Source organism: Cyprinodon variegatus, unplaced genomic scaffold, assembly GCF_000732505.1.
Source record: "Cyprinodon variegatus isolate N-32 unplaced genomic scaffold, C_variegatus-1.0 Scaffold146, whole genome shotgun sequence".
NCBI classification, from domain to species: domain Eukaryota; kingdom Metazoa; phylum Chordata; class Actinopteri; order Cyprinodontiformes; family Cyprinodontidae; genus Cyprinodon; species Cyprinodon variegatus.
In genome coordinates this window covers 305,041-316,917 of record NW_015150599.1, presented here as the reverse complement: position 1 = coordinate 316,917, position 11,877 = coordinate 305,041, and the positions used below count along the sequence as shown (strand labels likewise).

General features: G+C 40.6%; 1 protein-coding gene across 4 annotated transcripts in view; it reads left to right on the top strand.

The window, feature by feature from the left end:
• ebf3 (early B-cell factor 3) overlaps positions 1-11,877 on the top strand; it is a 52,103-nt gene that overhangs the window by 32,104 nt on the left and 8,122 nt on the right. For 2 of the 4 annotated variants that reach the window (XM_015377045.1, XM_015377043.1), the window contains exons 8-11: positions 1,387-1,504; positions 4,403-4,533; positions 5,270-5,396; positions 9,693-9,781. In XM_015377045.1, the coding sequence (XP_015232531.1) occupies positions 1,387-1,504; positions 4,403-4,533; positions 5,270-5,396; positions 9,693-9,781 (465 nt within the window). Of the gene's footprint in view, positions 1-1,386; positions 1,505-4,399; positions 4,534-5,269; positions 5,397-9,692; positions 9,782-11,877 lie in introns of all 4 variants that reach the window. The other 2 variants (XM_015377044.1, XM_015377042.1) reach the window with 1 other exon arrangement.

Genomic DNA, 11,877 nt, shown 5'->3' with positions numbered 1-11,877 from the left:
CATCCATCCATCCATCCATCCATCCATCCATCCATCCATCCATCCATCCATCCATCCATCCATCCATCCATCCATCCATCCATCCATCCATCCCACCGATGCAAGATTTTGCATACCGGTTTGCATTGCAGTGAGGCATGACAAAGCAATGTCCCAAAGGCAACAAAGATAATAATTTTTAAGAGCATGTCCAGATGTAGAGAGGATTACATTAGGCTTTTTTTTTTTTGCAATTTGTTTATTACAAAACAGTCAACTCCCCCTGGTGCACTCTTTTGAGTTTAAAACAGATTTTAACTACATGACTGTTTTTATGTATCAATGTGAGGCAAATGAATGAAAAGCACTGGAGGTTCTCAATGAAAGTCTCATAGAACCTACGCATGATAAGGGAACTGACAACTTTCTCAGAAGGTACATTCTTAGTCATTGGTAGAGTAGGTTTACAAGAACCAACCCTGAGATATGATACTTCTCGAGTGTTGTGGATCTGTACAACTACCTGCTCCAGACAAAAATACTCCAAATCATCTCAGATATAACTACACTTGTTGAGATGTATCCAGGAGCTGTGGTTGCAGGTTGGATTTAATACACAATCTTGCTCCTGAGAGAGATTCTACTGGTATTTCAGATACAATGTTTCTGATTATGGAGTCTGCTCCTAAGCAGGTGATGTCACTGATTTGGGGAAATTTGCCACAAACATAGACGTTCTGGACTACAGTCCACTAAAGTCCACTATATCACATGTACCATTATCACTATTATATGCAGGTAAGCTACTAAGCATCAAACAGCCAGAGCAGAGAAGACAATGAATGTGAGGCATAAGAGGTAGTGTCTAACCATGTAGTGTCTAACACTTCAAGCCTACCAAAAAACTTCTCAAAAGATTCTCAGTTATCAAGTGTGTCAAAATAAAACAAGCTGTTTTTTGTTATTAGAATAATCTGTTGTCATTGTAGAGAGAAATTTAAAAGTTCAGAAAATCACTAAACATGGATGTCTCCGGTAAAGCACATTCAAATTAAATTACTCTTAATTAAAAACACCTATCATTTATTGAAAAGTATGTAATAATTTCATTCTTAAAGTACTTTCAGAAGTTTGTATTCTGGATGTGACCGGACTTTTCCATTAACACTCAACAATTCAAAATATCAAGGATTATTAGCAGCAGAAGGGCTAAAATCTATTCAGGGCACCAATAGTGGTAAGGAGTGCAGAGTGTCCTACTGTGGACCAGATGCACTTTGTAGAGTTCTAACATCATCTTATCATCCATCATCTTATCATCCATGTTCAGGAACCATGGACCTCTTGATGGTGATGACAACAATGTTCTTTATGGCTTTGCGGTCTAATCGGCTCCTTCGTTTGCAGGTGGTGGTTTCTACAACGGTCAACGTAGACGGCCATGTTCTTGCTGTCTCTGACAACATGTTTGTCCACAACAACTCTAAACATGGCCGCCGGGCCCGGAGACTGGACCCATCTGAGGGTAGGCTGGTTTCACTTTGTCAGGTTTTATACTGACCAATTACAATCAAAGCTCTACTCTGGTTGGTCACAGCCAAGCAGGTTATGTCTGGCTTGAACTAAGCAAGGTATTCTCTAACTGATTAGAATAAAGCAGGTTAAAGTCTATCCGCTGGCAGGTTGTTTCTGTCTGATCAGAATCAGTATGTTATATTTTTGTTTACAGCACCAGTTTGAAAGTTTTCCTATGCTGAGCAGAATATCAAGAATAAATGGTTAAGTGTTTGGTTCAGAGTTTTTTGTTGACCCAGACAAGTCCATGACTTGATCCTGTCATAGATGTTCAGGTTAAAGGTAAATAAATATGTTTTGGTTGTATTGCAAATGTTTGCATCAACTTCATTCTGACAGCAAGAACCAAACTGCTCTGAGAGCAGCATAATGTGAAGACACATCAGCCCAGTGGATTGTGGGTAAGAAGACCAGACACTTCCCCATCCCCAGGGAGGACATGGCTTTTGTGTGTATGTGTGTGCATTTTCATCCTCTTTAATTGCCCTCCTAATTAAAGACAGTCACCATGGAAACCACTCCTCCTGTCTGCACTGCAGTGGAGTCCCGTGGGTCTAACTTGTCTCTACTCGCTTGTTTCATAAAGTCTTGCAGCCAATTGGCTGGGACTTCACTTTCAACCTCGCACAGAACCTCAAATCATCACAAGTAAAAGTTTCTGAATCCTTAAAAAGAACAAGTTCATTTGGATAACAGAGGATGGTGTTTTCCCAGCCTGACTGCTGTTTTTTTTTCTGTGATGCTGTCATTGTGGAGACCTTAGATCCCATTTTGCAAAGAGAAACAGAACCAAAATGGCATGAGGGACTCAAGTTTTTCTTTTAGGCACCTTTCAGACAACAAAACATTCAACAAGCCTATGTCCCATTTCAACTTAACTTCCACATGGTGGAAAAGGTTTGCATTTGGTTGGCCTGCTGAGACTTGACTGTGGTTTAGTCTGCCGATAATCAACTTACTCTGCAGCATCTCCTTGTACTTGTCCCAGTGTGGGAAACATTCCTCCCGTTCGGTATTTGTCCTTTAGTCCATCAGCTTTGTGCAATGGATATCTGAAAAAACCCAGAAGGTTAACTTTAAATGGACGTTACGGTATGTCCACCAGGAGTATAGTTGTTCCCAGTGCACTTACTCACCCTGAAGCAGTTCTGTATGTTCTGTCCATTAGATAGATATAATTCAGGTCAGGACTGAACTCTTCCTTTTGTGTTGTTTCTCACTTTGATATAAAGTTTCTTTGAAATGACAGAACAGGTTATTTCTCTGCTATATGTGGATCATTAAGGGATCATTTAGGTACTGTAGTACCCACAGTATTCTGCCTGGATCCCATCAGAACAGAACGACAAAAACAATCCAACCACACAATATAAATGTAATAGAATAAAACAGGATAGAATAAAACAGAATAGAATAGAACAGAGAGGTGCTGTAATGTCATTTGAAGTCATCAGTTATGAGATTAGTCCCCCACCCTCCCCTTCTTATGTTCTTTCATTTCACTTTATAATTAATCTGCAGCTGTACTTGAGAGAAGAAAGCGAAGCAGTCAGGGGTTGAGTGTGTGTGTGTGTGTGTGTGTTTTGGGGGTCTGGATTGAACTAAAAAAAAAAGGATAAAACACGACCCAGTTAATAACATTTTTAACACGCCTTGTGTGCTTTTGTCGATCGGAGGTTCGGAGCCAGTGACTCAGGATCAGTTCTGAGGTCATCACTCAGATCAACGCAGCTGAACTTCGGACGATGATTCACACCTTTTATCTCTTTCACTTTCAGTCTATTACATTATTTTTCACATATATTTGGATTTAAGTTGATTTTAATGAAGTGTCTGTAGTTTGACTTTACTCTGGATTTTCTATAATCAACATTTGGTCAAAATTTGATATAACCTCAAGATATACATCAACAGCCTTAATAATATTTGGCTGAATTTTCCTTACTGAGATGGACCTTGAGGAGTCAGCATTATTTGTGTTGAATATTTGACCTCTCTTCTTGGCAGATTTGATAGTGTTCTTTTTTAAAATGGATGGATATCAGTCACAGACGTGGCTTTGAGCTGAGGTTTTTCCAGATGCTCAGGCTACCACAGAGTTGGGCATAATGTCCACAGACATACAGCTCCGACAGTAACTCTCTGGTTCCTTGCGACTTTGCTGAAAACCCTTTTCATCTTGGTGTCAAAAATAAAACATTTACATTTAATGATTTTACTCCAATAACTTTGCTGCTTATTAGCTTGTTGTTTGACCCAGAGAACTTGTTAGGGTCATAATGATTAAACTTTGCACAACCATTCTGAGAGACGTCCCCTTTTAAGTTCATAACATGCGAAAATCTACAAGGTCAAGAAAGCTTGAAAGGGGAAAATCTTGCTAAGAAATTATCTTTGTCCATTGTTCACCTTCCACCTCTTGATTTAAGGTTTAGTTAGGAAAATGCATTTCTATTCTTCGGTGCAGCTCTAAGGTTTCTATGCCGGTCATCCTCCTCCCAGCTTGTGGTTATGTTAAACTGGTTACAATAGTGTTCCAGTAGTTTCCAGTTCTTTATTTTATTTATTAGTATTTAAAGCGGTGTTTTGGTCTTCCAGATCTTTGTATTTTGGAGATGTCTATTCTATTCTATTCTATTCTATTCTATTCTATTGGATGCCTCATACCAATGTGTATAGTGTGTTCATCCATGTGATTTGTGGAGAAAAAAACCTCAACTGCAAATGAATCTATGTGGTTTTTAGACTATTTGTTCCTTTGGTTTGTCTTTACTCAGTCTTCAGATTCTGACCTGAGCAGGTTGTTTCACACAGTTTGATGTTAACACATCTGTCTCTGCTCCAGCAGCCACTCCCTGCATAAAAGCCATCAGTCCCAGTGAGGGCTGGACGACTGGTGGAGCCACTGTCATCCTCATCGGAGACAACTTCTTTGATGGTCTTCAGGTCGTCTTTGGCACCATGCTGGTGTGGAGTGAGGTAATTCACACTGACCAATCAGATTAACAGTTATTACCGGTCAGACATACCACCATGCTTTATAGTATCAACCCAAAAAGGAAAATGTTTTTTTTAAGTAATTCCTCAGTTTTTGGAACTTTTTCTGTACTACAGATAATCTGATCCTGTGATTCTAGACATTACATTAGGTTGTGTTCATTATTTTGGTCCACCTATTCCTGCATTTCAGGTTGCAACTGTGAAATATTGAGGACATCAGTCAAACTGCAAATAAAATATTGTTTTATCCCAGGATTCTGACAGCAGGGATATGTGACCTTATTTTCTTTTTCTAAAGAAATAGGAAACAAAGTGTCTAATATGAAAAACAGTCAGACATTTACAGATTTATCATATTGGTAAATAAAACCAATGGATTAGGAGGAATTTAATGGAGCAACAGCTGATCCCTTTCTAGTCTTAGAGAAACTCAGTGATGGACAATAACACGTGAATGAATCCGATTAATCTGAACAATGATAATTGTAGGAACTTCCGTTCCAATATTGCAGTAACATCCAGCAAAGGTTTCAGAGCAGCATCCAGTACATTCAGGACAACATTTTCTCCAGAGATAATGCAGAATCATGTTTTCTTCTTTTCTCGGTTCTAGTTGAGGCTTTCGCTACACTTAAACACTCAGGCAAATTTTGTATGAATTGTATACATAGCCTGATGACTCTAATATATCCCATGAATATGTCTCTGTGCTTAGCTGATCACTCCTCATGCCATACGGGTCCAGACTCCACCACGTCACATCCCTGGAGTAGTTGAGGTCACGCTGTCCTATAAATCTAAACAGTTCTGTAAAGGAGCGCCAGGACGCTTTGTCTATACAGGTAACAGATAAACACACTCACACCTACTGACACACACTTCCTTTCCCTCATTTTACAAAGCAGTTTATTTCATCAGTCTGTTGGTCAACTCGGTTTGCAAATGGTACAGTGGCCTTAGCATGAGCCTTAAACACTGGAGGTCAGTAAGAAACTAATGTGTTAAACGGATTGAACAATTTTTTTCGGTCAAGATCTTGGTTCAACAGTCTCCTTAAATGATAAGGGTTGAAACACAGACAGTTCTAGAACTACTGACTTCAGCTGTATCAGTTAAACCCTCTGCAGTGGTGGATGGTGATTTTTAATGAATACATTTTTACAGATACTTCAGTTTGACCCAATAGTGCTATAAAGATGTGGGAGAGTTCTGCATCTGCCTCGGGATCTCCTATCACCTGGAAAATGGACAGAAAACTACTGATCGGAAACTAGACCAGGATAAATCCTCAAAACAGGCCTGAACATATAAACCAACTGCTTTCACTCTAGAGGACTAGCAGCTCCATCCCAAGCTGCCCATGAATGTGGAGCTCCTCGCCATGACATAAGGCTTTTCTCAACTACCCCACAAAAAACTGGACCACTGTCACCTGTGGTCCAGTTCTTAGTCATGATCATTATTTAATGACTAATTGTGAGGGCTGGAAAGTAGACATACCAATAAACTGAAAGCTTCTTCTTTGCTAAGTTCTGTCTTAAGTCTGACAGACCAGAGCCAGATCTACTGTGGGCAAGGTTCTAATCTGTCTATCCAGCACCTGCTTAATCCCACCAAAAAAAAAATAAAAAAATAAAAAAAGCAAAACAAAAAAAACACACACACAAAATAAACGCTTCAGTTTGGGGCATAGACTAACATCTGACCCAGAAGGGGATATCAAAGTTTGTCCTATCAACAACTATGACCTCATTCATGAATGGCTAACTTTTAATCAAGCTCTTTCAGCTATGAGTGCAAACTTCACCAGCTTGCACTGGAGTTTAAAGAACTCCCAAACCATGTTTTGCAAAATAAACTATACACAGATGCCTTATAGTGATGTCTACATGTCTTGGTCATTATTTTTACAATTTACAGCACATTCTCTGAAATCCTGATTACAGAAGCCGCTATTCATAATGGCCCTTCCCAGTCAAACGCTAGCTGAATTGCAGCCCACTTCCCTGCAACTCCCAGCAAAATCCCCTCCAACTTCCAGTCACTGGAATGATCGCCTCCTCCTCCTGGGAGTGTGTATTTTTTTAACTCTGACTCAACACTTTCATTGAATTACAGGGTCTGACCAGGATATGACCCTTCTCTTTAGATCTTAATGTCCACAAACCATGACAGAAAGAATATTTTAGTACAAAGATTTATTTTTAAAAAGGGAATATAGGGGGACCCACCAAGGGCCCATCAAGGAAAGTGGGGACATTTTGAATGGCTACTACTGTATGTGTCTGAAGCTGTCTGTGTGGCGCACTCCTCACGTTTGAGGAGTGTTCTGCATTTGATGTGTAAACCAGTATTGCTCCATATGATTGGAGAACCATACCTGCATGACCCTCTTAGCAAATCTGCAAATGACAGTCATGGACTGAGAAACTGAATAATTGGATACTTTTCTTAAAGACTGGTTAGTGATACCACCAATGCTTTTCCAGCCCTTAATATGACATAGAAGAGTCATGTGAACAACAGCAGCTCAACAATGCAAATTTTCTTTTTGTTGGAGAACTTTGTAACTACCTCATTGACCTTTGCCATGAGGATAGACTCACCACTCCCTGAATCCTCAGACTATGGCCATCCTTAGGAGGACAAGCTGAGTGGCTTGAGGAAATCCCTTCTTAGTCAAATCTCTCATCTCACCTTAAAGCTATACAGAGCAAGTGGTGTCCAAAGCTTTCCTTTTCTGAGTTGCTAAACAGTTTTCCTAAGTCTATCTAAGGCCAACAGAAAGTTCTTCAACACAGCCGTTCTGAATCCCTTCCATGCTTGAGGTTCAGTTCCGCAACTTTTTTGGGAGTATGTTTGGCATTCTCCCGTGTTATGAGCTTCTTTCTGCTAACATATTTAACAAAGCTAAGTTTACATGATGAGGCAATATAATGTCGGTGCTGATGCTTTCCTGGGCTGCAGTGTATTGAGTTCTATCAGGGATTCAAACTGAGGTGCATATTAAGATGATGAACAAAGCTTGTCCCATCAGTACCATCTAGCATTAGGAAATTATCCCATCACAAGATACTCCTTCCTTCAGGACCTGTTTGTATTCAGGGGCTTATAGATTCAGAGCCCTAAATTCAAGCTAGAAACCCAGAAACTCTACTGTAGCTTTTTTCATGATAGATCTTCTTTTAAACAAATCTTATTGAAAGCAGATAGCTTAACGTTTCCCTCTCAGGCACTTAAGAGTCCTGCAGGAGATCCCAAACAACCTAAAATAGGTGTTTCACTGAACCTAAATGTTCAGTGAGAATTTTTCAAAGCCGACTAGACCAAGCAGATCAGGTTTCATCAGCGAGCAGGCGGCAGCAGGTTAAACAGAAACACAGCAGATAACAAAGTGAACAACATCAACAAGGTCACAGGAGCTGCAGATAACACAGACATCAGGAGAGCTAACACACTCTATAACTGCTGCTGGTTCCGCCCTGTGGGCCTTCAAGGACTGAGCACACACACACACACAAGACACAGTGTGATGATGTATAGGACAGTCAGTCTAAAGCTTGTTAAATGCAGCTGAACCAAGACGGGATTATGATTCATGTATTCAACACACACATGTGCACACTTAAAGCTGCGCTCTGCTGAATTCACTGATGCTCTGATTTATCACCTCCCAGCCAGCTTAAGTCTTAAAGGATGTTTCAGGAGGAGCAGAAAATAAAAATAAAAGGCCCGTCCAGTCACAGCTATCTGCAGAAGTTGCAGAAGTGTACATGAGTCACTGTAGAGTCCGTGACTCACAGCCATTAGCTCAAGTTACATCAAAATATGAGAGTTACAGCCACGCGCTGAATGAATCTTTAATCTGTATTTATCACAGCTATGTGCATAAGTCGGAGCAATGTGTACAAGTCACAAAGATTGGCACAAGTCACAGCAGTGGTCAATAGTTAGAAAAGACAAGCACAAGACACAGTGATGTATAAAAGTCACAGATTTATTTACAGGGAAATTTGAAGGTGTTTAATTCACAGCCATATGCAAAAGTCACTGCTATATTATAAGCACAATTTAGAAGAAGCAGTGTCCATGAGTCAAATTCTTGCACAAGATTCACATCTGCTTTATGTGCACAAGTAAAATGCACTTGTCATCTTCATATCTCATTAGAGTTATTGTATCTGTTACTATAATTTTTGTTTATCTATTTTTCATGTAAATAGACATAGCAACTGAAAAAAATCCTAGCAGAAACCATTATGGTTGTCATAGATCTCAACAGGGTGATAGATTGTCCTTGTTTTCTTGGCCACAATCCTCCTGCGACTTTTATACAAGTTTCAGTACTGATAAATGTTACAGCTAGGACTGGGTTCTTTAAAGTCCTTGTTATTTCTCTCTGGCTGAATGGACGTAAGGGAATTTAGTAGTAAAATTCGGAGTACAGTGAGCATGTTATGAGATGTTTCTGAGAACCCAATATTCATTCAGACACGTCACACTTAAAAGGTTTGTGAGGCTTAAGTTATAGGCAAGCAGGCTTGAGAAGGGACCAGGCATAAAAAGGCAGATGGCAACTGAACCATCAAGTGAGAGGCTGAACAGGCTGAGGGCAGGATCGTGAATTCAGATGACCATGGAAGGTGTCAAGAATCAGGGGCCGATGAAAATCAGGGAAGGGCAGGGCGAGCACAGGAAGAAAGGAAGTGAACACAATCAGTGGAACAAACCTCATACTGTCAGAGAGACAATCTGGTGGAGCTTGACTGAGAGGGGTGAGTATTAATCCTCCTGGAAGAGTGGCAGCTTAGAGATGAGGGTGATTAGGAGAGAGGCAGTTGCATCTGCTTACTCTATTTAACAGAGTGGAGCCGAGCAGAGAGTGGCAAGCAGCAAGCAAGCCCAAAAACAACCATACAGAGGCAGGCTGCATGACAGAGCACACAAGAAACTTGACATTGTACCAAAGTATATTTGATCTGTGTGTTATAGTATGTCATGGTATAGTCAAGTAAGATAGATAAAACTGCACGATTTAATAGGCCTGTTAGTCAGAAGTGCTCTGTGCTTTAACTAATCCTCTCCGTACACTGTGAACTGCAGAACTGAGTAGTCTCCCACTCTCTGCTCCTTCGCAGCACTCAATGAGCCCACCATCGATTATGGCTTCCAGAGGTTACAGAAGGTCATCCCTCGTCACCCCGGAGATCCTGAGAGGCTACCCAAGGTACCACACAGACACATGAAGCACAGAAACTCTAGGAATAACAACAGAGAGACAACCTAGAGCCAGGCTGGGTCCGTGTGTTCTTTCCATCAGCGTGCGTTCTAGTTGGCTGCTCAAAGTCTGATAATCATCTACTGACTGCTCTGTTTAACTTGTGTGTCTGTGATGAACACAATCACACACAGTCAGTGCTTGGCTACAGTTTTGCATGGTTACAGCTAAAATTTTTAAATAAGGAATGCTGCAGAGCCAGTCCCTGGTCCAACAGCTTTTAGACCCTGGAGCAGATCAGGAGTTTCTATGTGTGATAGTGTGAGTGAGTTATCAGCCTGGAGGTGTGTGGATGTACTTCCAGCTCTTTTTTTAATGAACATGTGAGCATGAAGATGTGCAGCAGCTCAAAGAAGATTTTTGCCTTGCACTTTGTTTCTCCAGCTGCCTTGATGTGAGCTGACATGCTGTTAGCTCTGTAATGAAAACCACATCCCACCACGTCTTCAATAATTCATCTGCAGTGGTTTTATACTGTTACCCGCACTGTCTGGTACTAGCTGAAGAGTTCAGCTACTTGAGACTGAGAAATCTCTGCTGACTTGAAATAATACCGAAGATTTACAGTTTTTTTTTTACCTGAGGACCACCTCTTGAAGCAGAACCAGACCAGAAGACAGTTTAACTAAAGGGCTCAGGAAAAACTAAAACAGGACCATGATTTTCACACAGCAGGAAACATCTTCAAATTCTTCATTGACAGGGTGTGTGGGTAGGGGTGTGTGTGTATGTGTGTTTATGAAGGGGTGGGGGGTTAAGCCCATTGGTAAACAGGAAGGTTGAAACAGTCAAATCAGGTAATCACTGAGTGCAGCCATGTGGCAAGAAAAGAGATTGGCACACACACGATTATCTGCTGTCATCTTATCTGATTTCTATAAAAACTAACATCTGTGTGTTTCTGCTGCATTCCTGTCCTCCATAAATATCCAACTAACCCATCTCCAGCCTGCGTCTCTGACCCCAGACAGATGAACTGCATGAGCAAAAGGTCCCATCCACTTCTGAAGAAAAATAAATCAGACTAAGAATAACCTGAAGGGAATAAAAAAGTAAATTACCGAACAGTTAGAACCCTTGTTCTAATTGAAAATTAGGTGATTGAAAATTAGGTGATTTTATTGTCCAAACATCAGTGATCTACACGTAATAGATTTTGAGGTAAAGGAAGAAAAGTGATGCCTAAATTCAGTTTCTGAGCTGAAAACAAATATCCAGGTTTAGATGAATTAAAGCGTTGGGGTCAGGGTTTTCTCTGCCTTCTTCTGGTCTTGTAAGTTCAGAATCTAGCCAACATCTGAGGTCCTGGTGGAAACATCAGGAGCAGCCCTTAAGAACATCCATGTGGTCTTCACCAAGAGTTCATTGTTCCTTAAAAGAAAAGTCAGACTGGGTGTGCTGTTCCTCTAGGACAGGACAGAGTCAAACGCAGGGCTGAGGTCATATTGGGTTTTCTAACTTCAGTCATTCACAGACTTCTTTACCCTGAGTTTGGTTCCACAAAAGTTTTTTTCATGGTGCAAGAAATTCTTGTACTACTTCCTGAGAAGATGTAACATTTGAGTTCTCAGTAGCGATCAGAACCAGGCTTTTCCTGCATAGTTTCTGGAACAGCTGCTTATGAGCCACATATTTCTAGAAACAGGTGGTTCTGAATATTATTTGGCTGCTTCCTATGGAATAGACGTCTTGGATAAGATGGTTCTGTATCCCATTAGATAAACCTTCTAAGAACACACTGCTATTTGAAAGAAGGGAACTGGAAAATATGGTTTCAGATGATAAAGTTCTGGAAAATTTTGCTTGAATGATATTTCTTGAATGTGCCTCTGGATAAAGGGTCCAAAACCTGCCACTGATTGGACTTTTGGAAGAGAGTCAATGTTGGTTGATCAGATGGTGCAGAAAGGTGTAGGGCTGGGTACCGAACATCGGTTCTTTTACGGTACCGACCGAAATGCTTCTGTTTTACAGAGTATTGAAACATGCCTCGTCTTTCTGTGCCAAGTTTCGAGGATTGGCTGTAACACTTAACGTGATTGCAT